At 33.3% G+C, this 23,978-nt stretch overlaps 4 protein-coding genes across 4 annotated transcripts; 1 reads left to right on the top strand and 3 right to left on the bottom strand.

Annotated features, from left to right (window-relative positions):
- The first annotated feature begins 856 nt into the window (after positions 1-856).
- Positions 857-4,711, top strand: LOC106637016 (vanin-like protein 3). Its single transcript, XM_089592010.1, has 7 exons — positions 857-959; positions 2,115-2,189; positions 2,341-2,478; positions 2,576-2,752; positions 3,035-3,494; positions 3,777-4,152; positions 4,220-4,711. The coding sequence occupies exons 2-7, from the start codon at positions 2,130-2,132 to the stop codon at positions 4,698-4,700; spliced, it is 1,692 nt and encodes a 563-aa protein (XP_089448136.1). The 5' UTR covers positions 857-959; positions 2,115-2,129; the 3' UTR covers positions 4,701-4,711.
- A 1,048-nt stretch (positions 4,712-5,759) lies between these two features.
- On the bottom strand, positions 5,760-11,479 carry LOC106639672 (lipase member J-like). The gene is made up of 8 exons (XM_089591988.1): positions 11,256-11,479; positions 10,378-10,576; positions 8,475-8,592; positions 7,419-7,665; positions 6,624-6,782; positions 6,439-6,523; positions 6,216-6,358; positions 5,760-6,146 (listed from the first exon to the last, which is right to left on the bottom strand). The coding sequence occupies exons 1-8, from the start codon at positions 11,442-11,444 to the stop codon at positions 5,973-5,975; spliced, it is 1,314 nt and encodes a 437-aa protein (XP_089448114.1). The 5' UTR covers positions 11,445-11,479; the 3' UTR covers positions 5,760-5,972.
- Positions 11,480-14,051: 2,572 nt separating this feature from the next.
- Positions 14,052-18,828, bottom strand: LOC149374769 (lipase 3-like). The gene is made up of 9 exons (XM_089591961.1): positions 18,647-18,828; positions 17,982-18,226; positions 17,420-17,618; positions 16,467-16,584; positions 15,746-15,992; positions 15,278-15,421; positions 14,735-14,819; positions 14,498-14,640; positions 14,052-14,423 (listed from the first exon to the last, which is right to left on the bottom strand). Exons 2-9 carry the CDS (start codon positions 18,180-18,182, stop codon positions 14,265-14,267), a joined length of 1,296 nt encoding a protein of 431 aa, XP_089448087.1. The 5' UTR covers positions 18,183-18,226; positions 18,647-18,828; the 3' UTR covers positions 14,052-14,264.
- Positions 18,829-19,843: 1,015 nt separating this feature from the next.
- LOC106639679 (lipase 3-like) lies at positions 19,844-23,819 on the bottom strand. The gene is made up of 8 exons (XM_089592129.1): positions 23,564-23,819; positions 22,983-23,181; positions 22,142-22,259; positions 21,483-21,729; positions 20,554-20,697; positions 20,377-20,461; positions 20,140-20,282; positions 19,844-20,062 (listed from the first exon to the last, which is right to left on the bottom strand). Exons 1-8 carry the CDS (start codon positions 23,762-23,764, stop codon positions 19,904-19,906), a joined length of 1,296 nt encoding a protein of 431 aa, XP_089448255.1. The 5' UTR covers positions 23,765-23,819; the 3' UTR covers positions 19,844-19,903.
- Between the last annotated feature and the right edge of the window lie 159 nt (positions 23,820-23,978).

The raw sequence follows: 23,978 nt of genomic DNA on the forward strand, positions 1-23,978 counted from the left end.
TTTCTCGTAATTATTTTATTATGGTTTCATTGTTGAATTATCATTATTGTAATTACTACTGTACTTAAAATTTGCAGTATAATGATCAATTACCATTTTATCATTATACGTTCTATGGAGTAAATAGTGTTAAAATTACGATGTAAAATATGTATAATAACCGTCGTAAATAAAAATTAACAATTTTGTTAAATGACTAGAAAATATAAAATCGATTGAAAAAAAAAAAATCATATTTAGTTCATAAAAAATCTACGATACACCATAAGTTCTAACGGTATTGTGCAAAAGTATCATAACTTTTTATTATGTTGTTGTTAAACATTTCTTTTTTATACAATGTGCATGTTTTTTGTGATAAAAAATCCCTTAAGAACAATAGTTTGCAAGATAATTATCACATATTTTTCTTATCTTTGCACACATGCGCGCACCTTATGTAAGTTTTAAAACGCTCGTGCTAGATCGAAAAATATACTTATGCACATACAGCTCCAAGATTACGATGATTTTCCGTTGCCTCGTAAACTTTGCGGCGTACATTTTTTTCACGAGCGAATTTATCCAGAACAGAATGGAGCACACGTGTATAACACACGTATATACACTCGACTTCAATGGTATAATTAACGCGTCCACACGTTCAAAGACGCGAGACGCGTATAATTATTCGCGGTTCCTATCAGTATCCGACTCACGGGCACCGGGACGACTTTATCTCACACAAGCAAACATTACCCGAACTGTTGTACGCCACCATCCTTTTTTATTTTTTTTCTATTTCCATCATTTTATTTATAATCGATTCCACAGGTGTGTGCGAGTATAGTCGTGCACTGTATGTGCAATTTTTGTGAGGGTTAACGTTGCTCTGTAGCGTTTTGGAGAACAGCGTTGATTTTTCATTCGTCAATCTTTTGCATACGTGGACTCGTTTGCGTCAGATGTGAGGAATACAGGTAAGATTTTATCATTATTATTTTCATTATCGGCGCGATTTTAAGATACGTTTGTTGCTGTACGGAATTTGAGGTGACGTGTCGGAAATTTCCATGTGTTTTAAGTTGGTGCAAAAATTTTGCATTTCTGACGAAGCCGTATTTATTTTTATTCAGTGCACCCGTTGTCGTCACAGCATATGTTTACGACGACGGCAAAAAATTATAAAGCGAGTCCAAAGTGTGAATACGCGTGTTAAAAAGAAAAAAAGTATGTCTCGTTTAATTAATTTCTTGATTGATTTGTAGCTTGAATTCAATTCACATTTTTAACTAAAATTAAACGTCAACGTTGGAAGGATGTAAATTAAAAACTTTTGTGTTACGAACTCGATTAACTTTAATTTTTCCATCATTCCTCAATTTTATTCGCTACCACAAAATCGTTCGGTACGCAAAAAATGTACCCGGCCTAATCATAGCGATTTTTTGCGTTGCATAATTTTACTTCATAATTGCGTGGAGATCTGAAACACACTTGCTGCACTGGTTGTATAGCCCGATAATGGTAATACGGGCGCGTTGAATGATAATCAAGAGGCTCACAGGAAATTTTATCCAACACGTATCAATTTTGCCAATGTTGTTTTCATGAAAAATTTTCCACGTTTTTTAAATGTTTTTAAAATATATACACACAAAAACGCCCTTGTAAAAAAACACACTTCACAAGTGGTTTACGGATTTTTAAACACTTGAAAAAAAATTTTTTTTTCTGAATAAAATTTTTTTTATTACTATTCACAATACAATACTACGGAATTTTTTTTCTACAAGATAAGTAAAGTACAGCGCAGATATCAAAGTTTATTCAAGTATTTGAAATAAAATACGTGAATAATTTTTTTTTTTAATTTTAAACTCTTTTTTTTTCTAATATTTCTTTTTTGTATTCGTTGGAAAAATTTTGCCCAAACAGTGTGTTACAAGAATTAGTAGTGATAAAAAAAAAAAAAAAAAAAAATGTTTGAGCATAAAAAATACATTAAGTTTTTAGCAAAAAATTTTATTGCAAAAGAGTTGAAAAACTTATCTTTGCCCAAGTCAGCCCATAAACGTAGAGGTGGGCCTAATAAATTGACAACACATCGTTGTAAATATTGTGTTAGCTTCCAGAATTCACGAGAGACAATGATTAATCATCTCCTGCTCGCCGTAGCCGTTCTTTCGCTCTCCAAGCTATCATCACAGGTAAAAAAAAAAAAAAATTAATGCTCGATAAAATAGCAAATCTTTTAGCATAAAAACAAACTTTCACGAATATTGTATTTGTTTGGAAACAATGGATTCACAATATGTTTTTATTAAAACGTATTTACGGTGATTGTTCGTGACGCCCCAGATATCCACCAAAGATGACCCAAGCTACATCGGAGCAGTGGTAGAGTACCACCCGATCACTGACGGCGACGACGGCCAAATCATAGCCGAAGCCAACGTCAACAACTACCGAACCATCATAAGAACCGCAGCGAGTTATGTGCGTATAAATCCGACTTAAACAAAAAAAAAAAAAAAAAAAAAAGTCTTTTGCTTGTTTTCGTTGCTCGAGCCAATAAACAATTTTTTCCTTCCAGGCCGTCGACATAATTGTCTTCCCCGAATTCGGAGTGACGTCCATACCGAGCGTCAACGCTAGAGGAAAGGCTTTCAACGCCAGCGATTACCGGGCCTACTACCGAACCGCGGCATCATTGATCCCGGATCCCAAAGCTAATGAAATACCTTGCGATGCAGCTACATCGTATGCTCAGGTTCGATCATTTTTCCATTGTATTGTCCATTCCGGTATACCCAGACAATAAGCACAATTATTTGAAACAACAAAATCGAGGTATTTTATTTTTTAAGGAAATTTATACCATTTGGTAAACATTAGTGCAATACATATTTTCTAAAATGTTACAAGTGGTGATGATAAAAGAATTATTATTAGTAAATACATCTTGTGAAAGTTCTCTAGAAAAGCTCGTACTTTATCGTAATTTTTGCAAAAACGAGCAAAAAGTGATGAAAATTACCTTACACCCACACAGTCCCTGAAGGAAATATCATGCGCCGCCCGCGAGTACAGCATGTACGTGGTCGTGAACCATCACGAGCGCGTCGAGTGCCCGTCGCGCAACTGTTCGCCGGACGGCTTTCTCCTGTACAACACCAACGTCGCGTTCGACCGGCAAGGCCGGCTGATCGCGCGCTACCGGAAGTACAACCTGCTCGAGATCGGCACCAACGCGACCCGCGAGCCCGTGGTCTCCACCTTCAGTACGGACTTTGGCGTGACCTTCGGCCAACTCGTCGGCTTCGATCTGCTCAAGGAGAGCCCGGCCGTCCCAATGATCGGTAACCCCAACGTTACCGATCTCGTGCTCTCGTCGAGGCTCTACAACGAGCAGCCCTTCCTCGACTCGGTCCAACGACACGCGGCTTGGGCCTACGCCGCCGATGTCAACCTCTTGGCTGCAGCCTACAACTCGGACCTCAAAGGCAGCGGAGGTACGTTTCACCCATTCATACCGATATTCCGGCTATACTGTATAGTATACGTTTCAAACTAAGTATGGTTTTTCATAAAATGACAATTTTTCAAGCCATTTTCTATTTGTTTTGTTTTTTTTTTTCCATTAATCATTGTTTTTCCTACATCTACACTGTTGTTTTATATTTTACAATCGTGCTGTTCAAAAGATTTCAATCATGTACATAATTTCTGAAATCTCTTTTTTTGTTTTTCTCTCCCCTGATTCGTTGGGCGAACCACACACAAATCTACTGCAGGTAGCGGTATCTACGCGGGAAAACGCGGCCAGCTGCGCGTCTACCACCCAGGGGTGCCCTCGAACGCCCTGGTCGTCGCCGAGATACCAAAGTTGTCCGGAACTCACGCGGGGATTCCCCGGCAGGGCCGATCGAGCCTCCACGTGTTCAAGCAGGCCGAGGTGCCCACCATCTCGAGCTCCTCGGCCGCAGTGCCCAAGAGCGAGCAGAACCACACCCACGAGGATTTGGCCGCATACACGAGCCTCCCCGTGGATCCCAAGCAGAGCCCCCACATCGTGACCTTGTGCGACAACGGGTTGTGCTGCGAGTTCCACGTGGAGACCAAATTCGACGAGGATTTGGCGAAGAAGCAGGACGGATCGGTATACTACAGGTATACTCGGTTGTTGTGGATTTTAGCGAAACATTCAAGAGATGTTTTTACGTTGAACAACTTCCAGGTACCGATTCGCCGTGTTCAGCGGCGTGCGCCAGTTCGCGGCCGATCAGACGCTCGGCGTGGAGGTTTGCTCGATCGTCTCGTGCGCCGGTGACGAGATCGATAAGTGCGGCCGGCTGTACCCCGAGGGTGCGAGGGTGGTCGAGCCCACGGTCTTTTTGGCGCTGTACGTGACGCGCCGGGCCGATTTGGGGACCCGGAGCTTTTACTCGCCAACGACCGCTACGAGGGAGCTCTTGCCGATCAACACCACCGATTTTGGGTTCGCGATCGGCGGACCGGAGAGCAACAGTCTGCTGTTGGCTTACCTGTCGAGGCCCACGGGCAACGTGGCTGCTTTTGGTATCTACGGGCGGAGGTTCGATTGGGACGGGCAGCCGCCTACGAGACCGTCGTCGGCTGGTACTTCCGTGGCTCCTTCGGTTGTCGTTGTCGCGATGATGCTACTGGCTGTGGCCACTCGGTGTTTTGAGAGATATTGAAAAAAAAAAAAAAAAAAGAGAGAGAGAGATTATTCGTTTTTTATACATTGTTTTTTATTTCGCCCTATTTCTTTGAAACAAAAAAAAAAAAAAAAAACAAAAAAAAAAAAAAAATCTGTATCCTCTTTCCGTACAATATTTTTTTGAATTATATAAATTAAAGTTGATTAAAAAATATTTTTTGTACACTCGAATGATAATGCTTTCAAAATTCTTTTCTTCATTTAAAAAAAAAAAAAAACATATCAATTTCATGGAACAAAATATTTTATCCAATTACCTTAAATTTGTTTTATTGAAAAAAATATTGAACAGAATGAGGGTTAGTGAATATTTTTATGTCAAAAAAGAATTTGGGTGCTCAGTTCCATCTAAAAAATATATATACACATATCTATCAACGAAGCGTACCTACCATAAAAATAGATGATATTTATGAGTTTGTCAATGAATCCGATAATTTGTATTTGTGTATTTATCTACAGCATGAAAGATACGGTGCAATGGTACAAATATTTTTTGATAATTTCCCGGTGAATTCATGGACTTTAAAAAAGCAATAAATTAATATAACCAATGGTACCAAAGTGTTGAGCTGATTGTTGCTGCTGGCGGTCATCAGTTTTTTTTCAAGTGCCAGCCAAGTAAAAAATGCCTGTATCGAAAAAAAATATCAATGACCATTTAACAAAAGATTTGACGATGTATCAACTCGCATTTGATTAAAACTTTATGCTCCGTATACAATTACATTGTTTACAATGAAACAAATGTTTTTTTGTATTTAATTCATAGGTGTAAATATAATTACTATCCAGAAATACTTTTTAGTTATTTTCATTTTTTTATTATAATCTATTTAACACACACACTTTATAAAATATGTACATATTTATTTTTTATACCCTTGATACAATATTTATTTTTTTTTTTTTTTGTACAATTCAAACACAACTTATGCATAAACATAACAAATATCTCATCAAACGTAAAGAAAATATTTACAATAAATATCATATTTTTGACTTTTTTTTCTTAGAAATTGTAGTACATACTCATTTTTACTTAAATAACAGTCTCTGGCCATCAGTAAAAAAATTTAATTAAGCATCGTACTCTACATCTACTTACATTTTTTCATTTTAAACGAGACGCAGGTCATGCACAACAAAATAAATACTATCTTTAATTTAAATTCCGAAGAACAGCTTGTTCGGTATCACTTTTTTTTTTTTTTTTTTTTTTTTTTTTCATTTAAATCCGAGCGTTACACTACCTCACTATGTTTGCCTGCTTCAGTAGATTCTCAGCAAGCTCAATTAGCCGATTGTTCAGGAGCTCCTTTAAATTTCTCGAAAACAAAAAGTCCAAATGGCTAAACCTCGTGTCGGATATACTTTCCATAGCCACGACGTTCGACAGCTTTTTCGACAATTCAATCGTATTCTGCAAAAACAACGTATTCATGTTATATACGTAACGTTAAGACTTGATGTATAAAACATTTACACGTACCCCCGGAGCCGAAATGGCATCGCCTTTGCCGTAAAACAAGGCCACTGGTGCCACAACGTTGCTCAAGTTGTAGGAGGGGGCGTCTCGTTGCTTGTACCTCAAAAAGTTCTCTTTTGCTCCGTAGTCGTACATTTTAAAATCACCTTGGAAAATTAATCGTAACACGTACACGTTTGATGCACCGTGGACATTTTGATCGAATTAAATTTTTTGTTCATCTCACCTGTGTTCAAATTCTGGCTGTAGTGAATCAGCGTTTTAACCGAACCTCCGGCGGGGAAAAAGGAAAACAGGTGCGGCAACGCGCTCTGTCGAAGACAACGCGCATTTGAAAAAAAAAAAATCTTGTTTACGCGCCTCGATGATTTTATTCAGTCTTTGAATACACTCATCGGATTGTTTACTCACGGCGTTCAACTGGTGGGGGTTGTAGCCGGCCGTGTAGTAAATGAAGTTTACGCAGATCTCCTGGAATATGCTCTGGTCCCTGCAGGCGATTTTTCCGAAATGCGTGCTCGCGGCCGTCAATGGGAAGATCTCGTTGATTTTCGCGTTTAACACGAAATTCTGTAAATCACAGTATGATCAAAATTACTGACCGGGAAGGTGGGTTCGTGCAGTTTGGTTTCACTATCCCGAGAAACTCAAACTGATCCCAACGTATGCTTTTATTACTTTATGAATTGGGAGTAATAAATGTAACAAAAATTAGCGATCAAATATTTCGAGTACAAAGTCTTGGACCTCAAGTAACGTTTAAATAAAAAATACAATTTAATATAACTTTTTAAAACGTTATCTCCTTAAAATTGTACAAGTTTTCAGTAGGTAATTTTTCGTTGATGCTTTAACGGGGAAAAAAAACTGGGTGACCAAAAATCTGAAAATGTTTGGCTTTGTTTTGTAAATCTTGGAGTACCATTATAATACTTGAGTTTCTCAATGAAATAAAGGGGATGTGCATTCGGAAGTAAAAAAAAAAAAAAAAGTTATCCGTCTTTGGCACAGACAACATTGAAAAGGTAACAAAAAGTCTGTCCTCGATTTTGTTAAATATTTACCAGTCGTTAAAAATCATCGAGGGACTAATAAAGTCCTTGAACGATTTATAAAGATTTTCAAAGTCACTTGAAGACCTTTAAAGTCATTCAATGCAGGGTAATCGGTTGTGAGATTAATCATGCATAAATATAATTACGTCACTTTTATAGCAGCAGTGTTGTACTGGAGAAGCCGTATAAATGGCCCAGGCGATGAGTGCCAAAAAGCCACTGGGGCCAAACTTATCACTAGTTTGACTTTTCTATTGTACTCGGGTTTGGTGGACAGTAGAACGTAACTGATACTCGTACCCATCGAGTGGCCCACGTAAATCAACGAGGGCTGCTGCGTTTCCTTTAATATGTAGTCTATCGATGCCGGCATGTCGAACAAAGCGATCTCGTGGTAACTGTTTTGCCAGGCAATAAAAAAATATAGTTTGACCATGAAAATCATATTTACTGTAAATTAAAACTAAATAATACCCAATCAGTTAAATGCTGATTATTAATAGAGATGACATTTTGCTTACAATAAAACAACAACAAAAAATTAGTTATACTTTTGCGGAAACTGTGAATCATTAAAATAACAACATTTTTCATCATGAGTTATAAATTCTTAAAAAACTGAAACAAAAGTTAAATTTATTATCACCTTGGTGCATTGATAACATTGTATTTGAGCATCGATGAAAAAGAAGAAGAAAAGCGTAAAATTATTCAAATATTATGCAACGCAAATAAACTCTTTATACTCTTTGACATGAAAAAAAAAAAATTCTCAAAGGTGTGAATCAGTACGGAAAACAGCCATCTAGTTAGATGTGGTTCTCTAAAAATATAAAAAGTCCACCAAAACTTCAATAATACCACTCATGTACAGGGTTTTCAATAATTAAATAAAATAAAATAATTATTAATTGAAATACTTTTCCGTTAGTAATTACAGTTATTTCTTGATTGAAACAATTTTTAACTGGGAAATCAATTATTAATTGCAATTGTTTCATTGAGGAATTGAACAATTTAGACACCTGTTCATGTATAGCTAAATGTCGTTGTTTTTACGTTCACATTCCCTACTTATAGACAAAATTGCAAGTGAATGACTCGAGTAAATTTTATTATTCTACACGAGTGCAAGTGAACAAAAAAAAAATTTCTGACGAATCAGAAAAAATTTATCTTTGCGTGAATCGTGTGTTAATGCCATTACCTGAACTGCCAGAATTTCGGATTATGGTTAGGTGATAGCTTTACATGCGAGCGGGAGTAAGTGTTTCCTCGTGCGTTCCCCAGCCAAACATCGTAGCCAATGTCAGCTAACATGTACGCTAAAACCATTATTTGCAAGCTTTGAAATAAAATATATTTTAATAGATTCGTGGAAACGGAAAATCTATAGTGCTTGTAAATAATTTAAGATTTGTGTTATGAACACGTATACGTGCGATGCTAATCTCGACTCAGTTTAAACGTTGATAGATGTTTAAAAAAATTTTTTTTTTTTTTTTTTCAATAACAATGTTTGGAAAAATAACCAAGATGTTCTGAGATTGATAAAAATCTACAAAAAAAAAGGTTACATAAAATAGTTATTTTTTCCTTGTATTTATGAAAAATTCATGACAGGCGTGCTATAGTAGCAAACAATGCAATGATAAAGCATCATCTGATAATTGATCATCCACGTACAGTATTCTATAAGAGATGAGTAACGTTGATTGGCTTCGAGTAAAAAAAAAAAATCTACAAAGTGCAAGCTGGTAGGTTTCAAAAATAAATCTTATTCGATCAACAAGTAAACAGTCGTCAACTATTATGGATACCTTGACAAAACACATTTAAATTCTTGTAATTGCTTTAGGAAAGTATTATGAGAGTTGACTCTATTGTTTTTATGAAAGTGTATGATATAAAAAAAGTCATCAGCTATTATGTCATGATTAATTTACTGCCTTATACGTAACAATGTTAAATATTTTTTAAATTGCTTCATTTATAATTATTTTACACATTCCTGTCTGTGATCTTAATTTACACACAAAATTTTTTTATTAATCTATTGGCACTCGTACAGTTGAAATCAACATTTTGCGTACAGTGGTATGCATGTCTCATATTTTATCATCATTTTATTCTTGAATTTGAAATCATTTAACAACATTGATCTTCAGCTCTGCAAAACGCATGTTTTTTTTTTTTTTTTTTTTTTTTTCACACCTGCCTCGGCGCTCAAATTTCAAGTTAGTCATTCAACCTACGACATGCATGTCTATATAAAATTTTTTTGTAGATTTTTCATTCTCGTATTATACGCACTACGAGTGCGGGGAGGACTGGTTCACCTTGACCAACAGCCACGAATGCATATCGATGCAACGTATTGTATATTTGCTCGATGCATTTACGACTAGACGCACATTTGAAGTATCTAAGTTAAATGGAAAATAAATGAGTTCAAGTGTACGCGTGATCTAATGATGATTAAACTTGCTCCAAAGTTGCAGGCAATGTTTTGTCTTGCTCGTTTATTTTTAAAATTTGGTTCAGGATACACGTAATTACGTAAAATTGTACAATTAGCTTTATGTTATTGTAAAATTTCAAAAATTACAAATAACTTTTTTAAATTGAATAACTTGATTTTTTTTTTTTTTAATTTCTGATATTGTGGTTAACGTTGTCACCATTTGAGTAAAGTGTGATCAGTAAATTTGTCGCATTCGTGCGTATTTGGTATAAAAATTACATTTAATGAATGCAAACTACTCGGACGTGCCTTTTTTTTAAAATTACCTATCCTTGATACCCCTGAAAAGTACGTATAATTCTTGAAGTGAACTGCACTTAAAAATCACGTCAGTCGCGTTTTTTCCTCCTTTCCCTTTCGCATAAGTTTACACCTCGAAAATATGTCTGCCAAATGTTCTCACGAGACATTAACCATTTCGTCATTATCACTCTTTAACTTAAAAATACTGCATGATTCGCAACATATAAAAAAAAAAAAATTAAAAAAAAAGAACCATCGAGCATTGTCCCGCCAAAGATGGATTCACAGAACTAATTTATCGGTAAGAGGAAATAACGAAAGTGCGGAAGAAAAAAGGCCTCACCCAAATCGTGATCCGGACCCATGAGGATCCACGTATCCGAGGAAGCGAAGACTCCGTGTTGAAAAAAAACAACTGGTTTTCCCGGTGCCTTTGGTTTCGATGGACTACCGGGTATCCGGTGTATACGTAGTTTGTAGCCGTCCTCTGTCTTCACTATGTGCTCCTCCGCGGGATAGCCGTGCTCGTTTGCCATGGCCATCTTTTTTTTTTTTTATTATATTATTACAAGCAAAATATTACGACGGTGAAAAGTGTCAAAAGGGTCAAATGCTACTCGTTTGAGCTAGAAAATGGCACTAATAAAGCCATGTCAACGACATCACGTAGCTTGTGCCAACTTGTGCTCGCTTTATAATTTCAAGGTTAACAAAAAAATGTTGTATAAACATTTTTCCGAATAATAGCCAAACAATACATATTAGATGATTTTTGTCATCTTTCTTTGAAATTTTCATCAGCAGTACAGTAATTTTCTGTACATCTAAGCGATTATGTTCCAATATGAATCAATCAAGCCTTAGAACCAATTTATACACAACACTTATGAATTAATGATTTAGCTTGAGATGAACGTTTTAAATGATTAATTTGTTGTCAGTATAGTGGTAAACAGCAGTTGAAAAAAAAAACCATTGTTTTTTCAGTTACGTGATGTAATTTTTGAAACAAGTAGTTGGTGCACATTTAATCTACGTAACCACTTATTCTCACTCTGTCATTGGAAAATTTTTACTTAACTAAAAGAAGCAAAAAAAAAAATATATATATACATACTAGAAGGGTAAAAATTAACAAAATTATTTAAAATAAAAAACGTCCAACTACATTTACCGCTTATCAAGCAAATGTAAGAAACAAATGAAACGCCATGCACTTACGAAATCGAGACTGGTGAAGTTCGCGACAACTGATGAGTCTAGTCCAAATTTTCTCATCTTCATATGATTTCGGCTGTAAACGTACCTATCGTGTGCGAATTTGTCCGGTCGGAGGTCGAACAGGGACAACATGTCGGCCGAGCATAGAGGTAACACCAGCAGTGCGAATTTCAAAGCAGCTCTCGACATAGTAATTGCCCTTGATTATTCGCCAATATTATATTATTCAATGTACTGAAAAAGTAACGAGTTGACAAATAAACGAGTAAATATTTGTTTTTTACGTAACACAAGTGCCGCGCCACACTGCTTTTCCAATAATGTTTGTGTTTGCTTTCCGCATCGAATTAGTGATGTCACCGCTAACTAACAATTATCGAGTGTGTGTCTTTTCTCTCCATCTTTCTCAAGTTAAAATTTTTGTAACTTTTCCGTACATGCATACGTAAAACAATTTAACGAACGGCGTCTAAAAAATTATGCTACGTTAATTACGTGTGTCTACTTTGAATTCTAAATTTCATTGACGCCATTCCGTTTGGTATGTCTGTAAAATTTTTAGGAGATATACCAAAAGTTGTGAGATTTGTAAATTTAATATGCGATACTTTACATTTAAAAAAAATATTTTTTGACAAACATTTTCGTTTTAACTGTTATTTATAATATACTTTAACTATCGTACTTTTTCGAGTTGATAGATGCCTTTGCTCAGGCACGTTGTCAAGTTTATTGTCAGAACAATCAGCGCAGTAAAAGACTAACTTCAAATACTTTCACATGATAATTCACACAGAAATTGTATAAATTCGCTGATTACTCTTGGTTTTAAGAATTATTTTTTTTTATTGTATGAAATAAAAAAAAAATTAATAATAATAATAATAATAATGGAATTTCTAAATAATACAAGCAAAATCACACTGTAAATTAGTGGACAGGTGATTTAACGTCTCGACAAGTAGACACGAACCACGAAATCATTAAATAATAAGTATGCGTAATAATTTACGCTTACTTTTTCAAACACCTCAGACACGATGCTCATAAAATAAAAAAAAAAAATGTATAAAAATATTTAAAAATAATGCAAAAACTAATTTCTACTCACGTACTTATATGTACTATTGATACGTTGGCACTGCAGTAACGTATTCCACCACACACTCGACACTGTACTCAGTACTTGTCAAACACAATTGTTACACGTAGAACTAATCACATGCTGTGGCTTAGGAGCACTCTCGAAATGAGTATCCAGTCCAACTCTGGTTTCAAATCCAAATCATCTGCTGTACTCTCTCCTAGTCAAGGGCTCATTGCCTCCTCTGCACTTTGGGCCGGAGACCAATCGTCATATTCAAGCACTATCTAATTCTAGACGAAACACCAAACCATCGAGCATAAAAAAAACGGGTAAATAAAGTTTAAAAAAAAAAAAATAAAAATAAAAAATGAAAAAACGAGCTTGTTGGTAATACGAACATTACCATGACCGGGGCAGGCGTCCGCCTCATTCCACGCTGGCACGTTGAATTGCACATTGCCCGCGCTCGCGAGCTTTCAGGCACCTGTTTTCCTTATATCTGTATCATATATATATACATATATACACGCGTTGTGCGTAAAAGTGTGCGTAAGTGCGCGCGCGCGCACCAACCCTCGCGAATCTCGCGATGCACGTCATATCATCCTTGATGACTCTTCTTCTCCTTCCGTTTCTTCTTTTTCTCATGATGTTTACAACAACAACAAAAACAACAACAACAACAACAACAATAACATCAGCAACTATGGTAGGATATCTTACGTGTATTGAAAAATAAAAATGGTCGGATGTTGATGTGTAAGATAAAATTTATATCAATCTTAGGATCGTTGCATATGTATTTTTTGTGAAGCGATGATATCAGTACTACATTTTTTGTTAGTTTAGAATAATTTATTTCAATATGATGCTAGTGTGTGAAACATGATGTTTTATTTCTTGATAAAAAACTACGACAAAATTACTTTTTTTTTTTTTTAATTTTTTTTTTTCTTTTTGTCTACTTATTTTCATAGGTGGTTGAACTTTTTTCGCTTTTACTTATTAAAAGATTGACGTCAACTGGAATATTCCCACAAGTTTGTTCGTTTTCTAACCAGCATGCATCGCTTGAGTGATTATTACGCGCATCCTTTACTGGCTCTGTGTGTGGAGGGTGTTATGTTAAGTCTATATTAAATTGTGGATTTAAATGATTTTTTTTCTCGAAAATACGCCTGGAAAAAATAGTGAAAAAATGTTTAAGCAGGTATAATATTCTTAAAGAAAACGCAATTTTTTTCAGCATTATCTAACATTTTTAATTTTTACCGGAATCTCCATAAATTAACATCTATATTTTATCAGTTTTCAAACTTTTTTTCTTTTCTCATTTTCAAGTCTTAAGTATAATTAATTCATCGGATTCAAGAAATGATTAGATCACATCTTTTTTTAACAATTTGTATCATGTTTATTGTGATTCATTTAAAATAAAATACATTAAACACCAACACAAATTCAAATAATACTAGTTATCTACCAATGCATGAAAATTGCCAATACTCCTATGCTATCAGATTCAGCTTGAGCGTTAAACTTGACACCAAAGTCCATATTACTACATTTCAATGGGGTGTAATACCTGATACATTAAAAGAAATCCATCTTAACGACTAAATAAAGTGTTTCCCCTTACATCATTGTTTTTAAATTAATTTCATAGTACATAAATACAAAGATGGAAAAACAATTTATCATCTGGTAAGGTTCGACCAAGTTTTGAAGTAAAGGTTTATGTGATACATTAAAAATATACTCAGTCATTAATGTAAAATTATAATAAATTGTTTACATAATACTCGATAAGTTTTTTAAATTTAATTCATATGCCACTGTACTCGAAATTTAATTGAAATATTTATATAACTAAGAAGCCATATTTCATGGATTTCAGTTTAACAAGTTGATTATTCACTACTTTATTGCTTCAGTGAATTTTCCATGATTTCCAGGAGGCGATTGTTCAGCAGTTTTTTTATGTCTTGAGCTACTACGAAATCCAAATGGCCAAACTTCGGATCAGGTACCGATTCTATCGTCACGACGTTCGGTAGTCGTTTCGACAATTCAATCACGTCCTGAATAATTGTAAATTATACATTTATCAGTAAACGTAAAAATTATTGAGCTTTTTTTGTTGATATAAACATACGTCTGGTGCAATCATAGAATCTCCTTCCCCATAAATCAAAGCTACGGGTGCAACTATGTTGCTCAAGTCATAAGCTGGTGGCTCTGGCTGTCCGTACTTCAGAGAGTTTTCTTTCTCTCCAAAGTCGTACATTACAAAATTACCTTGGGATAGGAATATTAAATAATAATTATATCCAATTCGGTATATTGTAGAAATGTTGGATGTACTCACTGCTACAAGATTTTTTCATCTTACCTGACTCTATATTCTGGATATAATGGAAGATCGATTGAGCTGATGCTCCAGCGGGAAAAGAGGAAACCCAGTGGTGCCATGTATTCTAAAAATATAGTATCTATTTTATTGGGTCAATAATGGTTGAGTTTAAAAATTTATATTTTGATTTGAAATGTACAACCAGAGATGGGCAGTACTTTAAATATGTTCAACGGGATTGTTTAAATTTTAATTCAAATAATTCAGTCACTTAATTACTTCAAACAAATGTAACAACCTAATAAAATACTTTTATTATTGTTATTGTTGAAATATTATATCAAATTAACTACATTATCAAATTTATTATTTTGAATCAAGTATAGTACAAACTTGTTTGTTTTCAATCATGATATTTAAATATTTTATTTCAAATAAATTTGTTTACGACTTTTTAAAACCTAAAATATTTAAAAAATAGCAGAAAGACATGTAACTGTTACCGTAAAAATTGTTTATTAAAAACTTTTGTAATTACTGATCACAACTTTGCCCATCTCGTGTATGGCTCATCATACTTACAACGTCTAACTGAAGAGACTCAGTCAGAAAGCTCAAACAGAGTTCATGAAACATACTTTTTTCTCCGCATAAGGTGCTTATCATCTTGGAGCTTGCTTCACTCAGTGGAAGCAATTCGTAAACATTCATATTTGTTAAGGCACCCTGTAAAAAAATCAATCATCAATATGCTTTGTCGCGTCACAATTCCCTACACTTTTTTATGTACTAAAAGTATATAATTTTAAAAAAACTTGGTACGTGTTAAACAATTTCACTCTTAGATTTATATTTAGCAGTGCGAAACACATCTTATTCATACATATTTTGGTGTTCCTGTGTATTTTTTAAAAATATTTTATAAATATTGATAATCCTTTGCTCACGTAACAATTTTTTTGTTCACATGCACGGACAATCTCTGACACATGTTGTGTGGTGAGGGTGTTTATCCTAACTTACGATTATTTATAAAAATAATTACGTCACTTTTATAGTGTCCGCATGTTTCATGATGAGTTGTACGGTGGCTCGATGAGGTGAGACCCATAAAACAGCTGGGGCCAAATTAATCACTAGTTTGATTTTTTCGTTGTACTCGGGTTTGGTGGACAGCAAAACATTACTTATGGTTCCACCCATCGAGTGGCCCACGTAAATCAACGAGGGCTGCTGCGTTTCCTTTAATATGTAGTCTATCGTTGCTGGTATGTCGAACAAAGCAATTTCGTGAAAGCTGCCATCGTAAACAAAACAAATTTGCTTGTCATTGATCGCGTATGAAATTATGTTCTTGAGAATTTACTATCGTGTGACTAGAGCTGATACATTGTCTTGTTAGGTAACTGACATTTTTAATTTACCTACTATTAATTTTAACTTTAATTTTTAAAAAATCAGCAACAATTGAATAAATTTTATCAACCAAGTCAACAAAATTTTGAGTTACCATGTAAAAACCAAGTCAAGTTAAAGTTGTAGTTACGTAAGTATAGCGTCACTTGTCTTTCATAGTGTGCATACATAATTTTAATTAATCATGTCGTATATTAAGTGTGCATAAATTATTAGTTGTGGTTTTAAAAAAAGAATTTCTTTTTTTACATTTGAAACAAAGTGTTTAAGGTTTAAGGGGCTTTTAGAATAAAATTAAAAATTGAAATTCAATCATATTCATAAAATGTATTTGTGTCCATGAAAAATTAATAACCTGAAGCGCCAGAATTCCGCGTCATAGTCCGGTGACAGCTTGACGTGTGAGCGGGAGTATGTGTTTCCACGTGCATTGCCGAGCCAAACATCGTAACCAGCATCGGCTAACATGTAAGCTAAAATTGTTATACACTATAAGCATTCTACTCTTGATCTGTATACCATTAAAAGATATATATTTTAAATATTAACTTTAGTGAAAAGGTTTAAAGTATTTATTTTTTTCTCCTAGTAATAACTAAATAGACAAAGAAAATAATCTATTCCCTGCAAAGGCTGGTATATCTTGAGGAAAAATTTTTTTTTACATAGAATACAGGAGAAATTATGTGTAAACTGATAATATACAAATAAATCATGAAATACATATATCTTTAGCTTTTTTAAATTTTACTATTTTTTTGTAAGTATGTAAGTATTATGTATAAGAACAGCAAAAATATTAAAACAAGTAAACCCCGCAAGCATTGTTAAATTTTTGTTTTGAATTTCATGTGTTGAGTGAGACAATAACTAGATATTTTTGTTGTTTCCACTTTTTTTTTAGTAATCGCATTTTCCAAATAAAAAACTAATCTAGGTTTCAGATTCTACGATTTATTCACTCTTTTTTCTTAAAATTATTTGATCTAAACTTTTGGGATATAACGCATTAATTAAGACTTTTATGCTGATTTATTATTACAGTAAAGTAAGTCACATTAGAATTATTAATTTTAGACATGTGTATTAACTTCGTTTTCTCTTCCATATAAACGTTAAAAAATTCAAAATATTAATAAAAAAAAAAAAAAATTTATTCATCGTCAGCACTCTTTGATTTAAAAAAATTGCACGATGGCAAAAATGAGAGTCATTAGATCATATTTATTTATTTATTTATTTATATATTTTTATTAAACACTATTCAGAGAACTATTTTATCGGTAAAAACCTGGAATAATACATCACCTAAGCTATGTTCTGGACCCATAATAATCCATTGATCTGAAGATGAGAATAATCCATGATGGAAAAAAACAACTGGTTTTCCTGGTGCCTTTGGTTTATCCGGACTGCCAGGAATTCGGTGTACGTGTAATTCGTAGCCATCCTCTGTGGTCACTAAGTGCTCTTCTGCGGGGTAATCGTGATCGTCTACCATTGCTACCTTTTTTCAGAGATAGCAAGAAAAACATTGAGATTGAAAAAAATTTTATACTTCATTTTCTAAAATGAAAAATTTTTTACTTATCACTATTCATAACATAATCTTACGCTCAAGTATTTCAATTAAATACTTAAATACTTCAAGTATTACTTTTCTTAATTGTTTTCTATCTCAATTTTTGATGGATTATTTTTTCTGGAGAAACAGTTTCCAATTACTGTGCCATAAGTAATATATAAATAATATTCATTTAACATAAATACTGCATTACACTCTCAGCAAAGAAATCATGTTTCAAAGAACAACAATTTAATAAATTCGAAGACTTACTCATTAAATATTTACTAAAAACTATATACTTACGAAGTCGAGAACATCTGAGTTTTCAGAATCTGATGAGTTTAAACCCGTTTTTCTCGATGACATATGAAGTCTACTTCGCGTGTACCTTTCCTTTGCAAATTGGCTTGGGTTGGCACCAAATAACTGAAATAGCTGACATAGTACGTCACCCGAACATAGAGTTAGTACTAAAAATGTAATCTTCAAAGCACCTCTTGCCATGATTGTCTTTTTCGGGACTTTTCAATGCTTTTATGGTCACTAAACTAAAAAAGAGCCGAAATTGAGATGTAAATAAGTAAATAAATTACTGAATGAGGAAAGAAGTTGATGGATTAGTAAATAAATAATTATAAATTTTTCTTGCATTGCACCCATGAGAGTAGATTTTTTTCTAACTTCGAGTTAACTGGCAAGTAAACGCACCAAAAACGATTTGTCGCAGTGCCTTTTACATCTTCTTAAAAATTGTGCATTAAACTTTTCTACGTGCTTTGATTTATGTTTAATTACCAAAAATAAATTATCCACTGAACAATATATATTTATATCAATAAACTTTGTTTTAACGTAAAATAACTAATCATTCGTGATTTTACATTATTTAAAATATTAAAAATTAGAACAAGAAAAAATAGTATGGAAAATAGGCTAAGAGTTACTTGAGGTACGTTAAAATAACTTACGCAATAATATTGCAACAACAGATGATCGTTGAGTTTCACTATTTTCCAAAATCAAGACGATATTTTTTACAATTCCATACTGTGTTGCCTTGCAGAAGCACTGATAAAAACAGAACATTGCACAAAAATTCCTATCAGTGTATACTCATCACAAGTGGTTGTCTCATTCGATGCAAGCAGCTGACTTGCGTGACTATGGGCACTGAAGTGTGAAAATTTTAGACGTTATAACGTGTAATTTTCGTTGTACGTATACACTTTTCCAAAAAGCAATTTAGCGAGATTACACTCTCCGAAGTGTATTTACATTTTTCAACATGTAATTTAGTAATTTGCAGTTTTCCAATGAACAATAGGAATGGACTAAAATTTCATAAGAGCAAAATCACAGAATGACTTTTTCGAAAACAGTGATATTACGCAGGTCCATTTTTAAAAAAATGCAAAATTACTTTCTCAATAAATTCAACTGCACAAAAATTACTAATTTTAACTTTAATTTTTGTACGATAGGATAAATAGTGTGGATAATCGTGTCTATAATATATATATATATACCGTACAGGAGTTCCACGATTACACTCGCATTCAACACATCCTTAAAAATAATGACGACTCGTACTTACAAAGCGAGGATATAACAGTTATTAAATTTCGTGATGTCGCAATTTTGTGTGAGACACAAGAAAAATTAATTAAGTTGATTGTAAAAAAGAAACGTGCTTATTATTTGTATCAATACTTGTAATTGAGGATGTTATTTCATTATTATAATTTTATGAGTACATATGCCGATCCTAAAACTTTTGAGATTTTCATACTTCAAAATAGGTACTGCATGTTTTCGTAATAATGTTATTTTAATTTGTAATTTGTAAAGCAGAAAGCTACAAATAATTAAATTTATTTCGTAACAAAACTAAATCAAAATTGATAATAACATTACTAACTTTGAATCCCATAATAAAAGTTTCACTCTAATTAATATACGACATAAATTTTACAATAATTTAATATGATGTATTTTGAAAAGTATGATGTATTTAAAAAAATGATTCGTGATTCTAATTATAATTAATAGTAGATTCACAAGTTGTTAAGTTACAATTACAAATCAAGGTTAAGAAAAATTCAAAGCAAGAGTAAACTTTCTGAATTTTTAACAAAACTTTACACATTTATTGTTGGATTTAAAATTTTTTTATACAAAGCTAAGAAAAATCGATTTCTTCTTAACGATATTATTGTGTAACCCCCTCACTGCTTGAGTGAACTTTCCATAATTTCCAGGAGGCGATTGTTCAGCAGTTTTTTTATGTCTTGAGCTACTACGAAATCCAAATGGCCAAACTTCGGATCAGGTACCGATTCTATCGTCACGACGTTCGGTAGTCGTTTCGACAATTCAATCACGTCCTGAATAATTGTAAATTATATATTTATCAGTAAAGGTAAAAATTATGGAGTTTTTAAATATATGTATATAAACGTACATCTGGTGCAATAATGGAATCTCCTTCCCCATAAATCAAAGCTACGGGTGCAACTATGTTGCTCAAGTCATAAGCTGGTGGCTCTGGCTGTCCGTACTTCAGAGAGTTTTCTTTCTCTCCAAAGTCGTACATTACAAAATTACCTTGGGATAGGAATATTAAATAATAATTATATCCAATTCGGTATATTGTAGAAATGTTGGATGTACTCACTGCTACAAGATTTTTTCATCTTACCTGACTCTATATTCTGAAGGTAGTGTAAGACCGATTGAGCCGACGTTCCCGCGGGAAAAGAGGAAATCCAGCTGTGCCACATATTCTATGAATAGTGTCATATTTTATTCGAGTTAATGGTGATTGAGTATAAAATAAATATTCTGATTTGTAATGAATACAGCTCATTTTTCTTACAACATCCGATTGAATGGACTCCATTTGAAATATCGCGCAGAGTTGGCGGAACATGCTTTTTTCTCCGCATAAGGTGGTTATCATCCTCGGTGTTGCTGCGCTTAATGAAAGTAATTCGTAAATTTTCATATTGTTCAAGGCACCCTGTAAAAAAATCAATCTGAATAATCACTCCGAGTTCTGTAAGCTTAATGAATCAAACTATCGTTTATTAATAACGCATAATAAAACAAGCAGATAAATTGATGAAAAAAACACTATGCCATGCTTATAAATTACGACCAAAATGCATTTGTTGAATATCTGTAAAACAATTTAAACTATTTGTACAGACACCTTGTACCACAAACATATAAAGGATGTTTATTCTAAATTCTTAATATTCTGTTTTTATCTTAATCGTCGGATAGATCTGAGTAACAATATTGTCATCATATTAGACTAAAAAAAACAAGTTTTTGCATGTAAAGAAAAAACTAGTATTCAGTAAAATTAAAAATAGAAGAAGCGTAATTTTGAGAAAATAAATGAACTTAGTTAAACCTAATCAGCCTACCATTACTATATATTTAAACAGTTATTATTTCGCACTAAATTTTACTAAATAACCATTTATGTTTTATTTATATTAAAGAGTCACACCATGCAGCTATTTCAAGTACAATTTACTAAAATATGAACTTTTTCACACGTTAGTAAATACTAGTAACTTTAATTTTTAAAAAAGTGTTTTTGTATTTGGCACAGTAGTGATTTTCTGTGATACACGTTATGACTTATTTCTCACTTTTTCTTGCAGTTAACGCATGAAATAATCACGTTCTACTTGTTACCCACCTCTAACCAGAAAGTAATAAAATATTTAATAACATTATTTATCAAAACTGAGATTAAGTAATAATTTACAAATATTTTACGTAAATAATTACCTTTATAGAGTCGGCGTGGTGCAGAATTAGTTCTACGGTGGGTTGATGAGGTGAGAGCCATGTAACAGTCGTCGCCAAATTAATCACTAGTTTGATTTTTTCGTTGTACTCGGGTTTGGTGGACAGCAAAACGTTACTTATGGTTCCACCCATCGAGTGGCCCACGTAAATCAACGAGGGCTGCTGCGTTTCCTTTAATATGTAGTCTATCGTTGCTGGTATGTCGAACAAACCGACTTCGTGAAAACTATTTGGAAAAAAATAAAATACTTGACCGTTTCGTTTGACTGCAAAAAATCAACAACAGTTAAATAATCCATCACTTAAATACAAGCCGTGGGATATTTCAAATTTATGATCTACCGATATTTGGAGTTAATAACGCAGTTTATCAAGTGAATATTGTTTAAAATTGCAATTTTAGAAAGTTATTTTAAAAAATCACTCAAGTTTCCTAGTCACCAGGCTGGTTGAAAGGGCTTTTATCATTTGATACTCAAAATTTAATTTCAGAGGTTGGTGGGTAAAAACCTTTAAGTGTGAATATTTAAAAAAAAAGGAAATTTTCAAATAATGAATTACGTTTTCAACTTATTGAATAAAATTCAAAATAATGTGTGTGTGTGTGTGTGTTTTTTTTTTCATCAAAAATTAATCACCTGAATTGCCAGAATTCCGCGTCATCGTCCGGTGACAGCTTGACGTGCGAGCGGGAGTATGTGTTTCCACGTGCATTGCCCAGCCAAACATCGTAACCAGCATCGGCTAACATATACGCTAAAACAGTCATTTCAAAGTTTTAAAACATACATTTAAAAAACGGAAGATCTGAGAAAGCACTGATCTTGAAGCTGTAAGAGTATACTTACTAAATGTTGTTGGTATACATTGATTTTTACTTAGCTTCAAACTATAAAATTTTTCAATATGTATTTTGTATACTTAAAATTAGTATTGTTAAATGAAAGATTCAAAAAATTTACATTTTCTTCCAGTGTTTATAGAGTAGTAGATTAAAGTGTTATAGTAACACATGACCATAAGTTAATTAGGTTTAGAAAAATAGGTCTCATTTATAGACAATAGAAAAAATTAATTGTATCGTTATGAAATATTAAATCGTCCAATTTATATGTACATTAAATAATGAAAAAATTGTTACTTGTAATTATTGATGAATAAAAAATTCTAAAAACAGCATAACGTCAGTAATGTCTGTTTGTACTGCCCATAAGCTATGAGTGGAAAAAAATAGATTTTTTTCTTCTGAATACTTCTGTATTAATTTTTCTTAATTATTTTTGCTCGGTTTTTAACCGAGGTATGAGATGGTGCAATTGCGTAGAGATGTAGAATGAAGTAAATCACAATTAAATTGTTACTTGAATTAAAGACATTAAATAATTGGAAAAAATAACCGTAGGACGGAATATATTTTATGAAACAAAAAAAAAAATTTTTCAATTATTTTATTGACAAAAGCAGAAAACACAATTTTACCAAAGCTATGTTCCGGGCCCATAATTATCCACTGATTTGAAGAGAAGAATAGCCCATGCTGAAAATAAACGACTGGTTTTTCTGGTGCCTTTGGTTTATCCGGGCTGCCAGGAATTCGGTGTACGTGCAATTCGTAGCCATCCTCTGTGGTCACTAAGTGCTCTTCTGCGGGGTAATCGTGATCGTCTACCATTGCTACCTTTTTTTGACAATCGTAAAAAATTTTTCATACATTTTTTTAACTGGGAATATTCATAAGGCAGACAAACAATTTTTCCAATTTTTCATTCTACAATAGCATTTTTTTATTTTAATAAGTCTTTGGCTATTTTTAAATCATTTAATAGCTAAAACATGTGCTTGTGATTAGTGAAAATGTTATTATAAAAATTATCTTAAAGTCCGTAGTACTAGCAAAAACTTACTACTTAAGAAAAACTATTTGCATCTTTTTATAAATTTTTTTTCTTTTAACAAGGGAAAAAACAAATATTGATCGGTGGTTAAAAAACGTGAAAACCACCTTAAATCACAAAAACAATAAAATGATTCCCATCAAATAATTTTCAGAATTTACTCACGAAGTCGAGAGCATCTGAATTTTCAGAAACTGATGAGTTCAAACCAAGTTTTCTTGCAGCCATATGAAATCTACTTCGCATGTACCTTTCACTCGCAAATCGGCTTGGGTTGGCACCAAACAATTGAAATAGCTGACATAGTACGTCACCCGAACATAGAGTTAGCACTAAGAATGTAATCTTCAAAGCACCTCTTGCCATGATTGTCTTTTTCGGGACTTTTCACTTCTAAGATTTTTACTTGACTACAAAAAAGCTGGAACTAATAAACAAACAAGTGAGTAAATCGAGGATCTGCAATTTTTTTTTTTAAACTGAAGTAATGGTTTTATTGTCTACTAGTGCTAATCATCATACGTGCTTTTTTTATTGTTCTTTCTGTTTATAACACATTACTATGCTATTTATTTCCCAA

Source organism: Copidosoma floridanum, unplaced genomic scaffold (genome assembly GCF_036245765.1).
Source record: "Copidosoma floridanum isolate Cflo_tuat_1 unplaced genomic scaffold, Cflo_Japanese_pri ptg000014l, whole genome shotgun sequence".
Lineage (NCBI taxonomy): Eukaryota > Metazoa > Arthropoda > Insecta > Hymenoptera > Encyrtidae > Copidosoma > Copidosoma floridanum.

Bases quoted from the DNA above. Each gene is read 5' to 3' on its own strand.
- LOC106637016 (XM_089592010.1), top strand. From the start codon at position 2,130: ATGATTAATCATCTCCTGCTCGCCGTAGCCGTTCTTTCGCTCTCCAAG. The intron at 2,190-2,340 runs GTAAAAAAAAAA...GTGACGCCCCAG, and splicing joins TCTCCAAGCTATCATCACAG to ATATCCACCAAAGATGACCC. The intron at 2,753-3,034 runs GTTCGATCATTT...ACACCCACACAG, and splicing joins CAGCTACATCGTATGCTCAG to TCCCTGAAGGAAATATCATG.
- LOC149374769 (XM_089591961.1), bottom strand. From the start codon at position 18,182: ATGGCAAGAGGTGCTTTGAAGATTACATTTTTAGTACTAACTCTATGT. The intron at 15,993-16,466 runs GTTATTAATTTT...TTACGATGGCAG, and splicing joins GCGGAATTCTGGCGCTTCAG to CTTTCACGAAATTGCTTTGT. The intron at 15,422-15,745 runs GTGACGTAATTA...ATTTTTTTACAG, and splicing joins AACATGCGGACACTATAAAA to GGTGCCTTAACAAATATGAA.
- LOC106639679 (XM_089592129.1), bottom strand. From the start codon at position 23,764: ATGGCAAGAGGTGCTTTGAAGATTACATTCTTAGTGCTAACTCTATGT. The intron at 21,730-22,141 runs GTGATTAATTTT...TTTTCCAAATAG, and splicing joins GCGGAATTCTGGCAATTCAG to TTTTCACGAAGTCGGTTTGT. The intron at 20,063-20,139 runs GTACGTTTATAT...ACAATTATTCAG, and splicing joins ATTCCATTATTGCACCAGAT to GACGTGATTGAATTGTCGAA.
- LOC106639672 (XM_089591988.1), bottom strand. From the start codon at position 11,444: ATGTCGAGAGCTGCTTTGAAATTCGCACTGCTGGTGTTACCTCTATGC. The intron at 8,593-10,377 runs GTGAGGCCTTTT...TAATGGTTTTAG, and splicing joins GGGTCCGGATCACGATTTGG to CGTACATGTTAGCTGACATT. The intron at 7,666-8,474 runs GTAATGGCATTA...CTGGCAAAACAG, and splicing joins CCGAAATTCTGGCAGTTCAG to TTACCACGAGATCGCTTTGT.